A 20,036-nucleotide genomic window follows, 5' to 3' on the forward strand; every position below is an offset into this window, starting at 1 on the left:
ATGGTGCATTGCAGGAGGGTTGCCTGAGAAAGAAAGTGCTGAAAGAAGAACACCATCAATTTGGTCGCCTGCCTTGTTGCAAAAGGAGCTAAATCTTGCCTAGGCAAAGCCAAACTCCTCCTAAACAGAAGCAGCAGCAGCGCACTGTCTCCTCCGAGTGCCATGAGAGATGCTGCAGGGGTTGGATACCTTGGACAAAGCCAGCCTGCGGGCCCGCACTCACCTTCCCTGCTGCCTAGTAAAGCTCAGGAGCTTCGGCACTGCTGCTGGCTGCCCACGTTCAATTAGCCAGCCTGTCTGGAGAGCAAAGTCCTGCCAGTCCTACACGGCGAAGTCTGCAGGGAGAAGCAGCAGACGTGCAGGTGGAGCGACGTGGCTGTCCCACCTACACGTAACCCCATTTCCATTTAACCCAGCAGTGCTCACATTGCAAAGGTCTTTGGTCTCCTGTTGGGAGATGTGGAAAGCACCATCGATCCTATCTTACAGGGCTTCACTCTCCCTCCAGATAAACACACACACATTCTCACACACCCATGAAGAGCTGCTGGTGATAAAAGAGAGCTGTCCCCCATGGCCAGGCCTGCAGGTTGCCTCCGGGAGGCTAAAGGTCTGTCCACTCCTTGCCCTGCTCTGCTCTTTATTTCACACACAGCAGGAAATTTGGAAGACAACCTCTTTTTTTTTATTTTTTAATTTTTTTTTTCCCCCCCTCTTTTTTAAGATTCTCAGTCTGATTCAGAGTCTGTCCAAGGCACTTGGCAAAGCCTTAGAGTGATGTTGGCTTGACTGGGAACAACACTTTGGAAATGTTGGCTGCCTCTCCTGCCAGGACGGAGCCGAATTACCCCCCAGGACCTACTTTATTTAAGAGCAACCCACAGCAATGCTGTTGGAGAGTGCAAGGGAATCCGGACCAGTTACTGGCCTTTCTGCTATACCCAGGAAAGGCAGCTCTTCCTACCTCAGAAACTAAAGCAACAAAACCACCAGAAAGCAGATATAAGGAGAGCTGTCAGACCCGGCTTACACATAACAGCCTTTTCACTCACTTTGTGTAAAAAGAAAGAAAGTTATGCCTCGCTCCAAGGTGTAACTCCAGATGGACCAAGCCTTTATGAATAAAAAAAGTGCTCAGTGATTTGGTTACAATTTCCAGTGGGTCACAGCCCAGCATCCCAACACAAATGCCATCAGGAAAGCAGAGGCTGAAGCAATCATACTCTAGTAAATCACATCTACTTAGAAATTACAAGATTTTAAGGAGCTGGGAGGCAGGAGGGCTCTGGTTTGGAGGAACATTCAGAGCACACTTTGATGCTTTCTTCTTCAGCCAGGAGGGAGGGGATACTTGTTCTTATGGACTGTAAAATACTTACAGATGTTCCCGTAATCGTTGATGCCAAACCCTGATGCCCCTCACGCAACAGAACTATTACACATGGGGAAAAAAAGCACACGACTTCCAGTGTTGTTTTTGCCAGCCAGCAAGGCGTGAAGAAAGGATTTCTCAGTCTCTGTTCAGTCCTTCCAGAAGCCAGATTTTCTCTGAGGTTCACAGAAGGGTTTCTGAAGGCCACATAGGGAAACCAAAGCGGTGGAGAGCAAACCAGGCCACTGTCCAAAGGAGGAAGAGGACTGCATTCAAACAGAAAAACTGTGGAGCAGTCTCCTCACTTATCTGGAAGCTCATGCTTTGCTTCTTTTCCTTGTCCTGGCTGTTAACAGATTCACCCCTGGCTGCATCCCATCCGCTCTCAAAGCCTGTGCTGCTCCCATCCCCTGCCTCTCACACCCAATCTCTTCTGTGGAGCCCAGGCTTCACCCTGAGAATCAGGCAGGTTATGCCCAGCTCAGCTTTATTTTCTCTTTTTAGTTTTTTTGTTTTTGTTTTTTTTTTTTCCTGCCTTGTAAAAAATAGTTCAATGCTTTATAGAGCTTCTGCTGATACCTGCTTCCTCCTTTTGGCCTGTTTGTGACCATTCTTTGGGGATGTTCACATCCTTCCTCCTTTTGGCCCATTTGTGACCGTTCTTTGGGGATGTTCACATCCTTCCCACTTCCTTCATCCTTTTGGCCCGTTCGTGACTGCTTTTTGGGGATGTTCACAGGATACGGCAAGCAGCGCTGGCACCAGGAGGGGCAGAGGAGGAAGACAGGGGTGGCAGAGCACCAGAGCTGGCAAGAGGAACTCGGCACGGTTACCTACCTGCCATGCTGGGCGGTACTGGGCTTGCCACTCCTTTGAGCGAGGGCGAAGGGCAGCTTGCTAACCTCCTCCTTGCTATCTGCCCGCTGCCGGGCGGAGGCAGCTCCCTCCCAGGGCGGGCGAGAGTCCCACGCGGAAGTCAAGTCACTGCTCGGTGCACATGAACCTCAGGTGAAGGAGCTGGGGAAGGAAACCACACTCAGCGAGAAACCCCGGGAGCCTCGCAGCTCATCCCACCTGCAGCCTCCGCTTCACCATCTGCCCGGCAGACTGCTCCTCTGAGATCTGCCCAGAGGGGCCAGAGGAGACCAGGGGAAAGAGAAAGGCTCTCCACCATGCAGGTAGGAAACAGAAACTGCTCAGCTATTTCCAAGAGGTCGTTTTGCAGCCCCTCTGAGACACCTGTAGCTTGGAAACATGGGAAACGCTAAGCTTCGACCTCTACCACTCTGTGCTTTCAGCCTTTAAAGTGCTCAAAAATGTACTACAAAACTCCCATTCCTCTTTCCAGCAAGCAATCTCATTTCTCCCCCGAGCGTGCGATGGGGAGAGCGGTGTGTGCTGCTGGCTCTGCCGTTTCCTGCAGCTGGGCAGCGAGGCAGAGCTGAGCCCCACACACCGGGGCTCAGCCTGGCCCCAGACCTCAGTACCAGAGTTCAGAGGTGCCGGAGCACAGAACAGAGAAGGATGGCTTGGACTGGGACCAGATCTTTAGCTTATAGAAATCCAGGAAAAGGGTTTGTATAGCCACAGAGGTGATGGTCCCTGATGTTTCAGGAGCACTTGAAATAAAGCAAGGGGAGAAGGGGACCTGTGAAGTTTTGTTTCTCTAGTTTGAAAGAGAAGAAGTGGTTTTCTTTTCTCCAAAAAGCCAGGCAAGCTCTCCAAGATTGGGGCAGCTACTGAATGTGCAAGTGTACCATCTGCCTGTTCAATTAAAGATTGTCACATTTCTTAGGAAACTGAGGGAAGGTGGAAGTGCTCCAAGGGAAGAGTTTGTAAGAAATGTCCCTGAGATGAGAGTACTTTGATCATCTCAGTGTGGGTGATGGGAACCACCCAAACCCTCTCTAATCCACAATTAGAAAGGAAAACAAGGATGCCAGATCCTATCCGGGTCCTTTGCCTGAGTTATTCACACGCGTGGCTATACCCCCAGCCCAAGGGTGCCTGTTACCACTTCTCTGAAGGATCCAGTAACTTCACGCAGGGCAGCAGGTTACCTGGCCTGCAACAAGGGGACAAGGTCCTCCTGATACAACTGGGGAGAAACCAGACGCACTTCAGGGAGTGCAAATCCTTTTCAACATTGAAAATCCTGCTTCTCATTGTGCCGGTTACTTCTCCTACACCTTTGCACTGCGTGTCTCCAGCCCTGCTCCAGCCGTGGGGCAGGAAAGACAACAGGCACTGTCCCCCTTGATAGCGGGGATTAGAGCCCAGGGTTTATAGAGCTGCTTCAGAGCCGAGGTGGCCGTGCCCACACACGGGGTCGATCCGACAGCCTCGTGCTGCCAGAGCAAAGCAGCCATAATCTGACAGTGTCACTACTCCCCTGGGACATAAAAAATAGGTGTGAGAGGAATACCAATCCAAAGGCCCTGCCTGTCCCTGCGCCCTGGTCCCCAGAGCAGGCTGGGCTCCTGCACTTCGAGCAGCCTCTGCCTCGCGAGCATCCGGTGGCCACCGCCGTGAACGAAACCCGCCGAAGCGCTGCTCTCCCATCGTCGCAGCTTTCCAACCCCCCCTCTGCAGCTGAATGCAGTTTTTATCTGTAACTGCTCCAGAGGTGGGCACTGGGAATTGCCTGTGATAATCTGCAAATAATTTACAAATTCCTCCCCATTTTTCAGTCCTACGCAGAGGCGCTTGCGGTGCCTGCAGAGCGGGTACCAGGCGGTAGATCACGTTGCTATGGGAACAGAGAGAAAAGCCAGACCCTGCTACCACCACATCATTATTGCCTAGAGAGCCGTGCACGGGCAGCCTGGGAAGCATCCCCAACAATCCTTAGGGCTTGACTGGAAAATTAGAAAGCAACAAGTCCCTCCTGGGATTAAAATCAGCTCTTGCTGTTCCAGGAACATGGAGAGTACCATAATCCCCTCTCTGCGTCTTGACCCAAATTGGGGTACCTCTTAGCTGTGAGAAGTTCTGGTTCTTATTGCAACAGCACCTCAGGGGGAGAATATCCCTCTTCTCAAGCCTTCTCACTTTGCCTTTCTGCTGGTCAGTCTCCTCACAGCTCTTTTGCTTTGGGTGAAGCCAGGGCCCTAGCTCCACGTGAGAGAGGATTTGGCAGAGCAGTTCAACCCTTTCCCCATCCCTCCTGCTCCCACGGCCTCATTCTTCAGAAGAAGCTTGGGATCCAGATCTTACATCAGGGCACAGTTGCACCACCATCGCTCTGCTCCTGAGATTGCAGCTGGATGAACTAGTCTGGCTGGCTGCTGTTTCAGGACACATCATTTTTGGTGGCAATACTGACTGGAGATATACTGACAATATCCCCATCCCCTGGCAGCTCCATCCCACTTTGCTGCGTCGCCATGCCCTCGGGAACTGCGGTGTAACTGTGGGGCTGCACCATGAATCACATAAGAGAACTGGAAAAAAAAAAAAAAAAAAAAAACCAAACAAACACCCAAACACCAAAAAAATGCTGGTTTTAAGATGGAATCCATTCCCTGCCCCTGTCACAGCATGGGCTGCAGACCACGTCTTTATTAAACTCATTGTGTTCACTGGGATCTGGAGCCTGGCGTGTTCTTGCCAATCCATTAGAAGACTGGTTGGACTAATCCCCTCTTGCCTAACAGGGAATTATGGCTGCAAAACCAGGCTGAGATCACATCAGGGAGGCAGGCATAGAGGACAGGGACAGAGTGGTTTGAAGCTGATGTGCTCCAGTTCTGGGCATCCACCAGGTCCAGGGCACCCAAGGGTGCTCGCTGCAGCACCCTTCCTTCGGTGGAGGGACACTGTGGGCTGGGAAATCATGCTGGGCAGAGAGACCTGCTGCTGCAGGGCTGCCTTATTTGCTTTATGCAGCACCAGATCTGCCCCACGGGGGCGTCTGAGAATAATTAGGCTTAAATAGTGAAGGTGAGCAGCTGCGTTCACCCCTGTGCAGCCTCTCCAGAGCCAGTAGCTCACGGGAGGTGACCCGGCAGAAGCCAAGCGCCAGCAGCTCACCTTCCCCTGACCGAGGCATCCAAGGTGCTTTCCAAGAACTTGTTTTTCACCTGCTTTGCCGCAGTCCGCAGGGTTGTGCAAGCCTCCAATTGTCTGTGTCCCACTTTCCCTTCACTGGAATTCAAAACTACCCTCCCCACCCTTGCCAAAAAGCCAACAGTGCCCTATCTGAAAGGAACAACTAAAGAGGGGAAAAGGTTGATTAAAGGTTGTAAAAACCACTGTAGCGTGGAGAGAGAGTTGAGGGTTGACACTCATCCAAGTAAGGATGTCAGGGCATTAGGTGAAACAAGGTGGAGCAAAGTCCAGAATAGAGAGAGGGGTTTGCTTTTTCCTCCTGTCTGTCTCCCTTGTGACCCAGGGTGCCATCAATGCTGGGCATTACATGAGTCCAAGAGGAGGCTGCACACTCCCGCAGAGCAGCAGCCCCTTCAGGACCCCTAAACATGAAGCCATTTGGCTCAGGAAGACCCAGGCTGGAGAGCAGGAGGGTGTGGGAAGAGGCTTCAGACGAGCCTGGTTCTACCCTCCTCCCTCGGCACCCATGGGTGCTGGGAGAGGAAAGCTGGGCCAGGCCAATCTTGATCTTATATTGTAATCCAATTTTATCTGCCTGGGCTCTGTCTTTTTCAATGTACTGCAAGTCCAGCCCATAGGACACCGAAACACCGCGCGGGCCTTGGCGTGGGCAGGTTTCTGTGTCCCACAAGCAGAGGGACACACGAGCACTGCTCACCCACACTCACCACCCGGCACGGGGCAGCTTGGTCCCCACGGCCCCTGCAGGTTCCGAGCCAGGGCCCCGTGATGCTGTCCAAACCTTTGCAGGGAGAGGTTTGCTCTGTGCCAGGACACGGGATCTCCCAGGGAGCCCGCTGAAGCCTTCGCTGGTTTTCTCTTCTGCAGGATGAAATTCTGTTGTCTCCCTGGAGGGATTTTCCTGTCGAAGACACGGACCCATTTTCCCCCCCGGTAAGATTTGCTCCCTCTGCACTCAGTGAGTTCAACACAGCTCAGAGAGGGGAGCGGGGCAGTGTCAAGGCAGAAGCTGCCTCAGTTTCCCCATCCCCGTTCTCCTGCTCAGTCCCAGTTTCCAAGGGCACCCTACAAAGTCACAGTGAAGGTCTAAACCTATGAGAGGCTGGAGCTGAGAGGAAGAGCTCTTGGCTTGCCACCTCCATAAATTCCCTGGTGTTTTCTGTGGGCAGGATGAAGAGAAGTGGGATTTCGTCCTGGTAAGCGACATCCATGAAGTGGGCAGCGAGAAGGAGATCAAGAGGAAGAAGTTCCTGGATGAGCTGAACAAGAAGGGGTTCGCCATTAAGGTGAGGGCCTGTAGGAGGAAAAAGCAGAGGATCCTTAGCTGTCTTGAGGTACCCAGGATCCAAGCCTGGTTTCGGCTCCTGCATCCCAGGAGATGGGAGAGACCTGAACTGCTGAGCTGGTGACCACATCAGTGCTGGAAAATAAACCACTTGCTCAACCAGGGGAGACCCCAGCCCCAGACTTACACGGCCCCTGGCCCTTACAGCTCTGCCAGCATTGTTCAAACAGCCCTTCTCTTCCACCCACTAGAAAATTGAGGACAAGAAGCTATTTTATGGCGTCCGTGCCCCAAAACAGATCTTCTGGAAATACCAGTGGCTCCTGAGGAACCCTGACAGCAGGCTGCAAAGCCCCAATGTTGATGACATACCAGTGACCACCAGGTGGGTGCTGAGCCGGGCTACTCACCTCCAGCATCTTTCACTCCCCCTTCTCCACACCAACATCCATTTTCCAGCTCAGCTCACAGCTGTGCCAGGCTTTTCATTTTCCAGAGAAGGCCACCTCCACCTCCCATGTGCAAAGCTGCCAGCTTCTCACTGTCCACAGCCAGCTCCACATTTCTTCCCCCACTCCCTTCCCTCCCCTGTTTTCCAGGGCCACACAACACAAGTGTGTATCCCCAGAGCAGCCTTTAACTCCAGTTTCTCCTTGCTCAGGATACGGATCGTGAACTTCATCCTGCAGAACACGATGACGCCTGACCTCGGTAAGAGACCGGGGCTAGCTGGGGTGATGCTCAGCCTGGCCCTGCAGCAAAGCTCCTGCCCCGTGGGGGGCACGGGCACCCCCAGCTGCCTCAGGAGGAGGAGAAAGCCAGGGTGCAGCTCAGGCCAGTAAATTTGCTGCTGCATCCAGAGTTGGGGAGGTTCAGCCTGCAGCAACCAGCAACAGCCCTCTACTCCCTCGCCCCAAACCCCCGACCTCAGCTGCCTGCCACCGCTCTTCTGTGTCCCCAGAAGAGCTCACCCATCTCTGACACCCCGGACAAGCAGGGCAGCACAGGGTGCTGGCTTTCTAGCTGTCCCTAAGGACCTGCCTACCTGCCTTGCTCCCAGAGCCAGCCATGAGGCAGCCTGTGGCAGCCTGGCAGAGTAGCACAACCGCAAGGATTAGTGCTGATCCCTTTTGAATAGCTCAGCCTCTCTCAGGTGGTTGGTGTTTTTTTTGGGTTGTTTTTGGTTTGTTTGTTTTTTTGTTTTTTTTTTTTTTTGGCTCCCCTCTAAGGCTCCAGAAAAGGTTTGGGGTGATTCTGCCTGGCAGGGAGCACATGGGGTGAGAGCAAAGCTTCACTAATCCTCCCCGTTCTGCTCTGCTACCAGAGAAGCTGGATGACCTGATGAACAAGAAGGTCTTTGAGGCATCATTTCCCCTGCATGAGGTGAGGTCAAGCACATGAGAGGCAGAGGAGCCAGACCAGGCTGGGAAGACCTTTGGGTAACTGGGGCTGCAGTGAGACCTCTCTGGATGAAGGGCAAGACCAGGCTCCTGACAGCAGCCTGGGAACTGAGCTGGGGATTAAGGTTGCCCTAATATTCCTGTACCCAATCAACTTCTCTGCTCTCCAGAAAGAAGAATTAAGCGAATTCCTAAAGGAGAAATGGGCTCGCTGGAGAGTTATATTTTGCAAACAGCCGATTGAGAAGATCAGGTAACACATGCAGAAGAGGCATGGCAGATCCTTCTAACCAAGAGGTCCCACCTGAAACACAGAGATTTATCCCTTTTGCCAGGCTCCTGTGTTTTCTTTTAAATCATTAGTTTGAACTGGCTCTCCTTGCAAGTATTGGGCTGCTTCTGAAGCCTGCAAAGGTATTAGCCTAAGGGGTGTCCCTGTGGCACCGAGCTCCAACTGCTAATTTTGCAGCAGGAAACAACGCCCGCATCTGCACGGGTTTTAATTAGCCCATTTTGGTTTCAACCTTGCGCTCCCATGTTCAAAAGGAAAGTGAGATGGGAACAGAGCATCAGTTCAGCACATCCAGCCTGAAGCAGAACTTGGGGCATTAAAGGCAGCAAGGGGCTCCTGTAACCACATTAAAACTCAGGGAAGAGCACAGCTCTTATTTTAGAAGGGGAAGAAACCAAACTCCTCGTGGTCAGGGGAAGGAGGGCAGACGGAACATGCTACTTCATAAAGTTGCCAGTGGGCTCTGTTAGGGAGATGAAATGTTAAAATGGAGATGTGCTCTCCTTCCTTGAATGTTTATTACAGTTTGTAAGTCTAGCAGAGGCATGAGGGACTCTTCATGCCTCTGTGGTGCACAAGGTCAGACAACTCATCGGTTCTAAGGTCAAGGCACCATGACTTGTTGTATCACAGAAGGATTAAGGGACTGAGTATGAAACGGGGCGGGGGTGGAGGGAGTGTTGGAGTTTTCATTTGTTTTAAACAAAGGCCAGGGAGCACATCGCCACCTTTGCTGCTAGAAAGTTAATTCCGCTGGAATAGAGGGGAGGCAGGTCCATTAGTTAGTAGTTACTATCATTTCCTACCCGTGCTTCCAAGCCTCTTCCCCACACCAGAGAAACAGAGATACTGCCACCATAAGAAGGAGACATGAAAGCATTGCAGGGACATAGCTGAGCCCAGGAGAAATTGCTCTCGTTTGACAAACATCGCACCCCGCAGCCCCCTCGTCTTCTTCAAGCCTGGCCTTTCTAAAATTCTGCTGTAGGCGCTGATTGCAACTTGGTCTCTCAACCATTCCCACCCCTCTTACCTGGCATAGGGTCACTCATGCACACATGGGTGTCTCCCTGTGGCTTGCACCCTCGGGGCTCCCCTTGCAGCGGGGCCGTGTCCACTTTGGAGGGAAGTGAGAGCAGCTCTCCCTGTGCCATATTAACCAAGGGGGGAAGAAAAAATAAATATAAGAAAAAAAAAATCTCAGTCCTTAGTTTGCATCAGTCCCCAGGTTGACTGAGAACAGAAGAAGCCTTCTCCCCAGTTTCTCCCAGCCCACGCCACGCCGGCCACCGCAGGGACACCCAGCCAGCTCCCCGTGCATGTGCTGCCATAGCCCTTTGGGGGTGGAAGAGCATTTTCTAGTGCCCCCTGACAATGGAGTCTCTTCCACCAGCTGCAAACCACATCTTACCTTCTAGGTGCTATTTTGGTGAGAAGGTGGCCTTGTATTTTGCCTGGCTGGGCTGGTACACCTACCTGCTGGGAATCGCCGCGGTGGTCGGACTGGTGGTCTTCGTGGCTGGGATTACCATCTTCAATTCCAGCCAGGTGAGGTAAGGCAGTTGGGAATGCCAAACACACATCCCATTCATGAGCCTTTGCTACACATCTGGCTTTGAGTCACTGTTATTCCCCTTTGCTTCCCTCTACTCCCTTCTCTCTAGCAAGGAGATCTGTGAAGCCAGCAACACCATCATGTGCCCGCTCTGCGACCAGAAGTGCCCGTTCTGGCTCCTCTCCGACACCTGCACCTATGCCAAGGTAGGTAGCCCCCTTCCCAAGAGAGGCTCGGGGCAAAGCACAGGGAAACACTCCCAGCTTGTGCCATCCCCACACTGCTAGAAAGAAAAGCCACCCCAGCAAAGTGGCTGCAACACACAGGAAACCTCCGCTAACCTCTGTAATAAGGAGGAGGTAAGGCCAGGTCACGGTCTCCACCACACCCAAGGGAGCACTTACCACTAACACATCCCAGCGCCCATCCCCTCCCTGCATTTTGCCCTCCTGCAGCATCTTTATCCGTCTCGGGGGGACCAGGGTGGCAAGAAGACTGCTGGGTGCAGAGGTCTCTCCCCAGACCCCGAGGTGCCGCAGCCCCTGCACCCCGCTGCCCCCATCACTCTCTCCTTGATCTCCTCCAGGTCACTCATGTGATTGACAACGAGGGGACAGTTTTGTTTGCCATTTTCATGGCGATCTGGGGTAGGTGTCAACATCTTGGTGCCAAGCACACACGGCTTGGAAGAGGGATCAGCCCACTGTGGCTTAGGGGGAGAGTAGGTGGAAGAAAATGGGACATCAACACAGCTTCACCATTCAGGGGCTTTTTAGGCCTTATCTTCTCTTCTCCCAGAGCCCTCAGCTCCCCTTCCAGACAAGGCAAGGAACAAATCATGCCAGGAATTTCCTTCAGCTCCCCAAACACTCCTTACCTGTCCAGCCTGAAAGCTTTTATTCCTTCGCCCACCACAACCTCCTGCACAGCACCCAAGAGCCTCCCCAGCCAGGATTTTCTGGCAGCTGCGGGACAGAGGGACCGCCAGACCCCTCCTTAACCCCCCCAGTTGCAGCAGGACCCCTCAGCTGCCGTGGCACGAGCACAGCAGACCACTGGGCTCTGAGCTGCTGGGATCCCACCACCACATCAGCTACACGTCTCGTTTGCCTTTACTAGAGCCCTTTCAGTCGCAAACACCGCTGCAGGCGTGGGCCGGGTGTTTCACCCGTGGGACCACACTCCGACCGGGACACGCTCTTGTGTGTCGCTGTGGGCTGGTGTACACGGGGACAAACTCAGGACGGTTAATCCAGATTAACAGAAGGGGTGGTTGTGAATGGGTGTGCAGGGCTGTAGCCGTGCTGCGGTGCAGTGCAGGATACCTATTCCACTCGGAAGGCGTATTTTGCATTAAGCCAGAATAACATGCCCACCACAGCAGAACAGCCCCGACGCTTACCCTGGTTTGCACCAAAGCCCCTGCAGACACTAGACTGGCCTGACCCCCAGTGAAATCTCACCCCCCCCGCCCCCCCCCCCCCCATCCCCCTCCCCGCATGGGGCCGAGCTCACAGCTGCACATCCAGCATCCTCCCGGCCACCGAGATGCAGAGGTGGCTGCCTGTCCTTCACGGGCCACGGGCAGTCCGGGCTGGTGTGCCACCAGGTTGGATGGTGACGTGACGACCCACCCTGCCGTAGGATGGAGGGGTGACTTGTCTCCAGAGCTGTCCCCGGGTGTCACAGCGCTCTCGCCTTCCCCCCACAGCCACTGTGTTCCTGGAGCTGTGGAAGAGGCAGAGAGCCACCGTGGTCACTGACTGGGACCTGTACAGGTGGGATGAGGAAGAGGTGAGGACATCATCTTTCCTGCTTGGTGCTTCCCTTCTCAGGGCAGGAGTCAGCTGGACCTACAGAAAACACACGTCACAGGGACCCCCTTGCCCAGCTTGATTCTCTGTAGATGTAAACATCTAATGAAGAGACTTAAACAAACAGCAAAGCCAGTATCTGACAGTCCTGGGAGAGACAGAGCCCTTCAGAGGGTTAAGCAGATGCTAGCCACTTCACTGCAGTGCTAGTCGCCTCTCCACCCACACAAGGGCTTGGACTCAATCAGGGTTGGCCATGCTGTTGCGAGTTGGGTTGGGTGTTCATCCCTGTCCTCCTCTGGTGCTGCTCATCCCATATGTCCATGAACAGAACAACCCCTGGACTTTCCACTACCTGGGCACAGCTCTGCTGGATCCTTTCTTTCCCATTTTTTAATTTTCCTTTTTTTTTTTTTTTTTTTTTCTTTTAAAGGAGGAGCTGGCTCTGGAGCTGATCAATAATTTGCAGCACGAACCCCGGCAGTACCAGCACTCCTACTTCCGCAGCACCATCATACTCCTCCTGGTTCTGGTGATGGTATGTGCCAGGGTGACCATAGGAAGATCTGGTCTAAGGGCATGTGGGCTTTCCTCCTTCCCTCCCAACTCTGCTGCAAGAACAGCACCTCAGAGTGTCCTATTGCTGGAGCAAAGGCAGAAACCAGGTTGTTAGGGCAGGTCCGTGCCCATTTCAAGGGTCCAGGGGCCTCCCTACGGTCGCACCTCGCTGTGCTGATGGGAGAAGCCACCCACGCTCCGGGGATCTGGGCTGAAGGCTCTGCTCCTGCAGTGGAAGGCGGTGAGGATCAGGCAGTAACACAGAGGGTAGGAAGAGACAAACCCTTGATGCCCTCACTTCTCCCCGTGGGCCAGCGGAGAGTCTAGACGAGTCGTTCAGGCAGACACATCCACCTTAGGAACCTCTCTTCCTTAACTGAAGAGCGCTGGCTTGCATTTGAGGCCACGTCCAGACGAGCTCTGGTGAAGGGAGCCAGGGTTTGGTGGTCCTCAGGATCTCCACACACGGCTCCTCCCCACCCCGCTGCCTCCCCCGCAGATTGCCGTGCTGATCGGCATCGCCCACGCGCTCGTCATTTACCGGGTGGTGGCGACGGCTCTCTTCACCCAGAGCGACTTCGACTTCCTCCGCGAGCAGGCCAACACGATGGCGGTGATGACAGGGGCTGTGCTGCACTACATCACCATTGTCATCATGACCAAGGTGCGGAGTGAGACACGGGGCAGGCGGTGGGGTCTTCTCCTCGCTTTTCCACCATCAACCCCCCCCCCCCCTCTCTCGTTTGATACCTCTCTCCTGCAGGTCAACAGGCACGTGGCCCTCTTTCTCTGCGACCTGGGTAAGGGAAACTGGGGGCTGTCTCCCACCTGTGCCCGCAGCACCAAGGTGCCCAGCAGCACCCAGGGACTGCAGCACAGAACCCCCTTGGTCCTCGGACGCAGCCAGGCTCCTGGCCCCTTCCCTTCCTCCACCATCACAGAGCACCCACCGGGCAGCTCTGGCCGTGCAGGTCCCCAAGGGAGGCCAGCAGCCCTCCAACAGACAAACTCACCCCTGGCCCACGTGCTGCCAGCCAGCCGTCTCACAGCCACGTTATGCTCTGGAGGGGCAACCACCCTATGGGGCTGAGAGCCGGCATGAGCAGGAAGCCACCACGGCTGCAGGAGAGCTCACAACATGGTTTTCCTCCCAGCTGAAGGGCCCCTTCTCCCCCAGATCTGAAGGACCTCCCTGCTTTGCTAGGCTCAGCTCCATGAAAGGGCTCAGGTGAAGGGCAGGGAAGGCTCCACGAGAGGCAGAGACACCCTCCCAACCTTCAAAGAACTGCTGTGGCATCTGAGGGGGGAGCAGGGCAAGGTCCCACCGCTCCGTGACCAAGCCCCTGGGCCTTGCTCCCTTCTCCAGAGAAACCACGGACCTTCACCCAGCGTGAGAACAACTTCACCGTGAAGATCTTCACCTTCCAGTTCTTCACAAACTTCTCTTCACTCATCTACATTGCCTTTTTCCTGGGACGGTGAGTGGTGGCTGGGGGCCCAGGGGGGAGCAGAGGGGAGTCTGGGTTTGGGGCACATACCCCCAACGCTACGCAGGGTCTAGGGACAGCCCAGTCCCTCTACCCTCCAGGCACAGGGACCCCCTTTGGCACTTCAGGAGGACCATGACTTTTCCCTGTGGGCACGGTGGGTGGGGGGAAGCCCCTTGCCTCTCCACCAGTGCCCGGGGGATGATGCCCTCCATCCCGCACCTGGATGTTCATCCAAGGAGGGGTCAGCAGTGGGGCTCAACGGGTATTGCTGTGGTTGCTTCCTTGCTCAGGATCAATGGCCACCCAGGGAACTATGTGCGCGTTGCCGGCAAGTGGAGGCTGGAGGAGGTGAGGGACTCGCCATAAAGCTCTCTGTCCCCACACCACAGCTCCTACGCTTCCTTCTCCTTTTGCCCAGCAAGGCTCTGGGAATCCCAGTTTCCTCCTGTAGTACCTTGGCCAAACAGCCCCTGGGGCCAGGCCACCCTGCTTGCAGGGCACAACTCCTCTCCCCTCGCCCCTCCGCAGTGCCACCCCAGCGGCTGCATCACCGACCTCTTCATCCAGATGGCCATCATCATGCTGCTCAAGCAGACCCTCAGCAACATGATGGAGTATTTCGTCCCGTAAGCTTTCCACCAGCCTGCGCAGCACTCACTGGTGCTCCTGAGTGTTCAGGGCAGCTTCCCAGCTCTCCAAGGGTAACCCTGGTCTTTGGGCCAAGGTTGCCTCCTTCTCCCTCCTCCTCCGCTCTCCAGGGCTGTCACAGGCAGCAGCTCAGCCCTGCTGTCCTCTGCAGGCAGCCATAAAAATCGCTCCCTCCCCTTGCAGCTGGCTACGCCACAAGCTGCGCAAGCAGCAGCAGCGCCCCAAGAAGAGAAGCGTGATGTTAGGAGAGGAGGAGGAGGCCGAGGACCCCTGCAAAAGGCATTGGCTGAGCAACTACCAACTCAACAAGGTCAACGTCTTCAGCTTGTTTGACGAGTTCTTGGAGATGGGTACGTAGGACTGGGGGCTGCATGAGGAGGGGTGCTGGGTGCAGAGCCACACGCCCTCCTTGGCTGGAGAGAGCCTGGTGCTGGGGGGCCCTTCCTAGAAGGAGAGACCCAGCTCCATGCCCAGCCCCGCTCCGACAGCTCGGGCACACCAAGATCATTCCCAAAATGAGAGAGCAGACAACTGTGCTGGCCTTGGGCCCCGGCCTGGGACCTTCCTCTCCTCCCTGGAGTGGCGAGGTGATGGCTGTAAGCCCAGGACAGTCCCTCTGCCTGGCTGGCCCAACCTGTGGGGCCCCCACTGATCCCCCTCTCCAACAGCCCTGTGAGAAGTGGGTGTCCCCTGTGGGGGATCCCCAAGACAGGTCTATCTCCCCCTTTCACCCCTGCAAAGCCCCTCTGACACAAGCCACAAGGCAGGACAAACCCAGACAGCGGTCAGGACCCCACTGCGGTGGCTTCACACCACCACCTGGCGTTTTCCCCCTCCGCAGTGATCCAGTACAGCTTCACCACCATTTTCGTGGCTGCCTTTCCCTTCGCCCCGCTGCTGGCGTTCTGCAACAACCTCATCGAGATCCACCTGGACGCCAAAAAGATGATGCGGCTGTACCGGCGCATGGTGCCCAGGAAGGCCAATGACATCGGTGAGACGGGGCCCGGGGAGCACCCCCCTCCTTCCAGCGCCGCTGCCTGTGCCCGCCGTGCCGGCGTTGAGCCCTGGAGCATCCCTCTGCCAGCGACTGGCATCGCTTTGCCGCGGAGGCTGGAGAGCACAGGGATTGCTGTGGGTTGGGGAAGGAGAAGCGATTTCAGACGCTGCAGAAGCTGAGGGCCAGCCTGGAGCCCTCCTTCCTTGGCGTCTTCTGGCCATGGCAAACCTGTCCCCGAGCCAGGGCTTGGTCTGCAGCCCCTGAGCAGCGGCAGTGAGCTCTCGGAGGGGCCTCACCGACCGCTCCTCTCCCGCAGGAATCTGGCTGCAGGTCCTGGAGGCCGTCGGTATCCTGGCTGTCATCGGGAACGGACTGGTGATCGCCATCACGTCCGACTTCATTCCCATGCAGGTCTACAAGTACACGTACAGCCCCTGCATGACGGAGAACAGCACTGGCGTGGAGTGAGTGGCTGCCTCAGGGCCACCGGTGCAGAAACGCGGGGCAGCCGAGTGGTCCCCCACAGCGGGCGGGGGTGGGAAAAGGGGAGCAGGGGAGGGTTTTCCAGATGGCATCGTCTCCAGCGTCCCAGCCGGCCTCCCACTCACATCATCCCCGTGGTGGGTGAACTGGTACCCCTGAATGGAAAGAGCACCACGTAATGTTGGAGAGCTGCAGGACTGCCTGGGTGCCCTCCCCCTTTTCCCCCAGGCCTTGGCTCACCGGCCAAGTTCAGTCAAACTGGACAGAAGTCTCAGACACATTCAATTCCCCCAGGCTTTGGGAAAATGGGTGGCGAGGGAGGAGACGGAGATCCCCAGATGGCTGCTGGCTTCCCCAAAATGGGAGGCTGCAGCCTGTGCTCAACCATACCAGTGACCTGAGAATCCACGCACCAGGAAAACCATAGAAACGAAAGCTGCAGGCAGAGAGACTTTGCAGCAGTCAGAGGCTTTGAGTCCCCTAGAAGAGCTGCAGCTTTCAGCTAGGGCATGCCCCAACCCTGCAGCGTGGCCATGGACTGGGACCACCCCCCCCTTCTCCGCCGCAGACCTGACCTTCTCCCCCCGCAGCTGCTCGACCGGCTTCGTCAACCACAGCCTCTCCGTGTTCCGCATCCAGGACTTCGAGCCCCACACAAAGGTGCCCGAAATGCTGCCGGGCTTCGTCAGGAGCGAGATCAAGGAGTGCAGGTAACAGCAGCCCGTGGCTCGGTAGCATTCCGACCCCCAGCCCCTCACCGTGGCATCCAGCCTGCAGCCAGGGAAGGGACAGGAGGTAGAGCAGAGCAGCCACTCAGAGGAGGCTGCTGGGGCTCCTCTCGCACCCCCACGGGGGAGGCTGGGTACGAAGTGGGGCACGGGGGGGTCTGGGCTGGCACCGACGGGGCTGTGCTGCAGGTACCGGGATTACAGGAACGCCGACGACTACAGCTACACCGTCCAGTTCTGGCACATCTTCGCCGCCCGGCTTGCCTTCCTCATCCTCTTTGAGGTGAGGCAGGAGGAGGCTGGGGCAATCGGGGGGGGGGTGGGGGTGGGGGTGCAGGAGGGAACAGGCTGGGTCGTTAGCTGCTAGCCAGCCGGGGGGGCTCCTCACTGCCCACGGCGGCCGCCTTTGCTTTCTGCAGCACGTGGCTCTGTGCGTCAAGCTGATCGCAGCCTGGTACATCCCTGACGTCCCCCAGTCGGTTAAGAATCAGTTTCTGGACAGAAAACACCGCAACCTTCGTAAAGAGCTGAGGTGGGTGATGCCGCCAAAGGTGCTTGGGGATGGTGCAGCCTCCAGCAGAGCTGCCTGGCTGCAGGGTCCGTTGGCCCCGGAGCCCCCTGACCAGGCTAACCCCCCCCAACACGGGCACAGAAAGGGGGGCTGTGAGCTCCTGACCTTGGGGCAGCTCCTCATCACCCTTTCCAGGGTGCTTCTCCCCCAGCTTTCAGCTCAGGCTCTCCTACCTAGGACCTACAGCAGAAAATGCTCCTTTTAAGATGAGCTGCATTAGCCAGAAATGAGGTTCCATCCCCCTCCATGCCTGTGCTCGCCCTCGCTCGCCCAGGTGCCTGGATTTTAGGGGCTCCAGGCCAGCCAAATGAGTCCCACCTGAGGCAATTCAACACTCTGCTCACCAGAGGAAGGGGCTGCTCAGCTGTGGCTTTTCCTTCAAAAAAAGAAAAGCTCCGATTTAGAGCAGAAAGAAATTTTGCCCAAATTTTCCGCTTCAACTTTGTTTAAAAAAAAATGATTACTTCAGCTGAAAACAGAACCAATGTAGCTGAGAGCCATAGGCTGGGCCGCCCTGGTGCTGCTGCCCTTCCCCGGGAGCCTTCGTGCTGCCCCTCCTCACCGTCACCTTGTCCCAGCTGCCACCCCAAAACCCAGGCAGGAGCAGAGGCAAGGGGGGCTTGGGGAGCACCACGCTGCCACAGCCCAGATTTCAGGCACTGCCTCCCCCTTGACGCAAGGATTTCCCACAAACAGCGTGCCATTCTTTCTCCATTTATTTTTGGCAAAAGGCCCCGTTCCCACCCTGAATATTTTTTCACACCTCCCTGTTGCTTCCCGATTCAGGCAGTTCCCTTCCGCAACTCCCCTCTGCTTTCCCCCCAGCATGATGGAGTACTCCACCGAGGTCTGAAGGAGAAACACAGCCCTGAGCCCCCCTCCCCAGCCTGGCAGCGCCGTGGGCACGGGAGGAACCACCCCGGCAGCACCCGCAGAAACGGGACGCGTGTCCCGGCTGTGACCGACCTTGGACTTGAGCTGGGAAGCGACAGCGTGACGGTGGCTTTGCAGGAGCAGGATGCTTTCCAACTCGCATGGCTGCGAGGAGGAAGGAAGTTGTGGCAGAGCCAGGGATGGGGCACGGGGCATTCCCAGCACGCCGAGGTGCTGGGGAAGAGCTTTGGCACCGGGGACAAACTGGGGTGCAGCATCCAGCCGCTGATGGACACTGGTCTGTGGGAGACCTGGCTCCCTCGTCAGTCACTGCCCCAACGTGCGACTCAGCAGCCCAGGAAAAGCCAGTTACCTCATTCCAGGTTCCCTCTCCAGCTCTTTTTTTGTACTTCGGCCTCTTTTTCCTCTGCTTTAATGACGTCCCTGCTCTTGCAACGCTGAGAAACTTGAGTCCTTCCTCTTTCACCGCAGCCAGCACAATCCTCCTCTCGGCACGAGTACCGCATGGCTGCAGCTCCAACGTGCTGTTTTCACGGACATTGGAAAAAATGAAGTTGTGTCAGTCTGACTGCGTTTTGCTCTGGGCTCAGCCAAGCTGCCCCAAGCACACCCGACAGTTGTGCCTGGCTCAACTACCACAAGCAAAATGGTAAATAAACATAACACCCGCACGGACACAAGAGGCCAGATCGTCGGCTGCCGTTGCGTCACTGAATTCACACTGGTATCACTCCTGCCTCCCTCCTTTGCCACGCACATCACACAATGAAATCGTCCCCCCCAAACGCTTTTTTGTCTCAACGTGGATAAATGAAAAAGGCTGGAGCAGAAGCGTCTGCACGTAGCCCGGAGCGAGGGCTGAGGGTGGAGTGCTGGTGTGAGAGACGCTTAAAAGAAGTTGGCACTTTGTCCGTGCACAGTGGGGAAACAACCTCTGAAATGTGCTGGGGTAACAGAAACACCGAGCTGCGCAGACAACCCTGAGCGATAGAGCTGGCAAGGGCTCTCTCTTGCTCCAAAACACCACCCTCACCCCAGCCTAAACCCCAGCCCTGCCTGACATTTCCCCCCCTCTTCCCTTACGCCCTCCAGCACCGGCAGCGGCTTTGTCTGCAGCCCAGAGCAGGGGTCACATCCCGGGGCTGGACTGGTGCCACAGCCAGCACTGGGGCTTTTTGAGCATATGCGCATTCCCAGCCTCTCGGCTTTGCTCTCTGCCCCGTCTAGCTTCAGCCATTCGTTTACCAACTCCAGGCGGAGTTATTTGTGCTTAACGAACAAAGTCTTTGTTCATTGCTGCCCAGGAACGATAACGATGATAACGTGCCCTCCAACACGTGACTTCACTCGGCTCGAGTGCAGAATCAGCCCTTTGATGCCCGTGAGCTTCCCCACACGTTACCGCAGGCCCATGCAGCCTCGCTGAGCTGCGTTTGCAAATGTACAGGGAAAAAGCTTTTCTCTTCCTTTTTCCTAATTCCAGCTAATGAGGAAGGCAATAGCACAGGACAGGTGACCGCAGCCAGTTTCCAGCTTTCTTATAGTCCTTGTAAGCTCCAGGGCAAACCCACTAGTGTTCCAAAGCTTTTGAGTCTTTTTTCTTTCTAAGAACTGGAAACCTTTAACTGGTTTGTTCCTTAAACCTTGAGCTCCACCCTTTCATCCCCCCCTCTATAAATGCCAATAGGCACCTTCCCGTGTTGGAGGGGAATTGTGGGGATAAACTGAGCGAGATGTGGGAGCTACAAGGGTGCTACAGCGTGAGTGAGTGAGTGAGTGAGTGAGTGAGTGAGTGAGTGAGTGAGTGAGTGAGTGTGTGTGTGTGTGTGTGTGTAACAGCACGTTACAGCCACCCCACAAACTCAGAAAGATGCA

The 20,036-nt window shown here is 55.7% G+C and overlaps 1 protein-coding gene across 1 annotated transcript; it reads left to right on the top strand.

The window, feature by feature from the left end:
- The first annotated feature begins 867 nt into the window (after positions 1 to 867).
- ANO9 (anoctamin 9) lies at positions 868 to 18,841 on the top strand. Its single transcript, XM_032993160.2, has 24 exons — positions 868 to 2,550; positions 6,311 to 6,376; positions 6,613 to 6,729; positions 6,980 to 7,113; positions 7,390 to 7,439; positions 8,053 to 8,111; positions 8,299 to 8,381; positions 9,839 to 9,973; positions 10,085 to 10,181; positions 10,562 to 10,622; positions 11,687 to 11,769; positions 12,223 to 12,327; positions 12,847 to 13,011; positions 13,111 to 13,147; positions 13,714 to 13,825; positions 14,128 to 14,185; positions 14,366 to 14,463; positions 14,669 to 14,835; positions 15,327 to 15,479; positions 15,802 to 15,949; positions 16,559 to 16,678; positions 16,886 to 16,979; positions 17,116 to 17,228; positions 18,093 to 18,841. Exons 1-24 carry the CDS (start codon positions 2,545 to 2,547, stop codon positions 18,118 to 18,120), a joined length of 2,289 nt encoding a protein of 762 aa, XP_032849051.1. The 5' UTR covers positions 868 to 2,544; the 3' UTR covers positions 18,121 to 18,841.
- The last annotated feature ends 1,195 nt before the right edge of the window (positions 18,842 to 20,036 follow it).

This window comes from Tyto alba, unplaced genomic scaffold (genome assembly GCF_018691265.1).
Source record: "Tyto alba isolate M040663 unplaced genomic scaffold, T.alba_DEE_v4.0 Super-Scaffold_8, whole genome shotgun sequence".
NCBI lineage: Eukaryota > Metazoa > Chordata > Aves > Strigiformes > Tytonidae > Tyto > Tyto alba.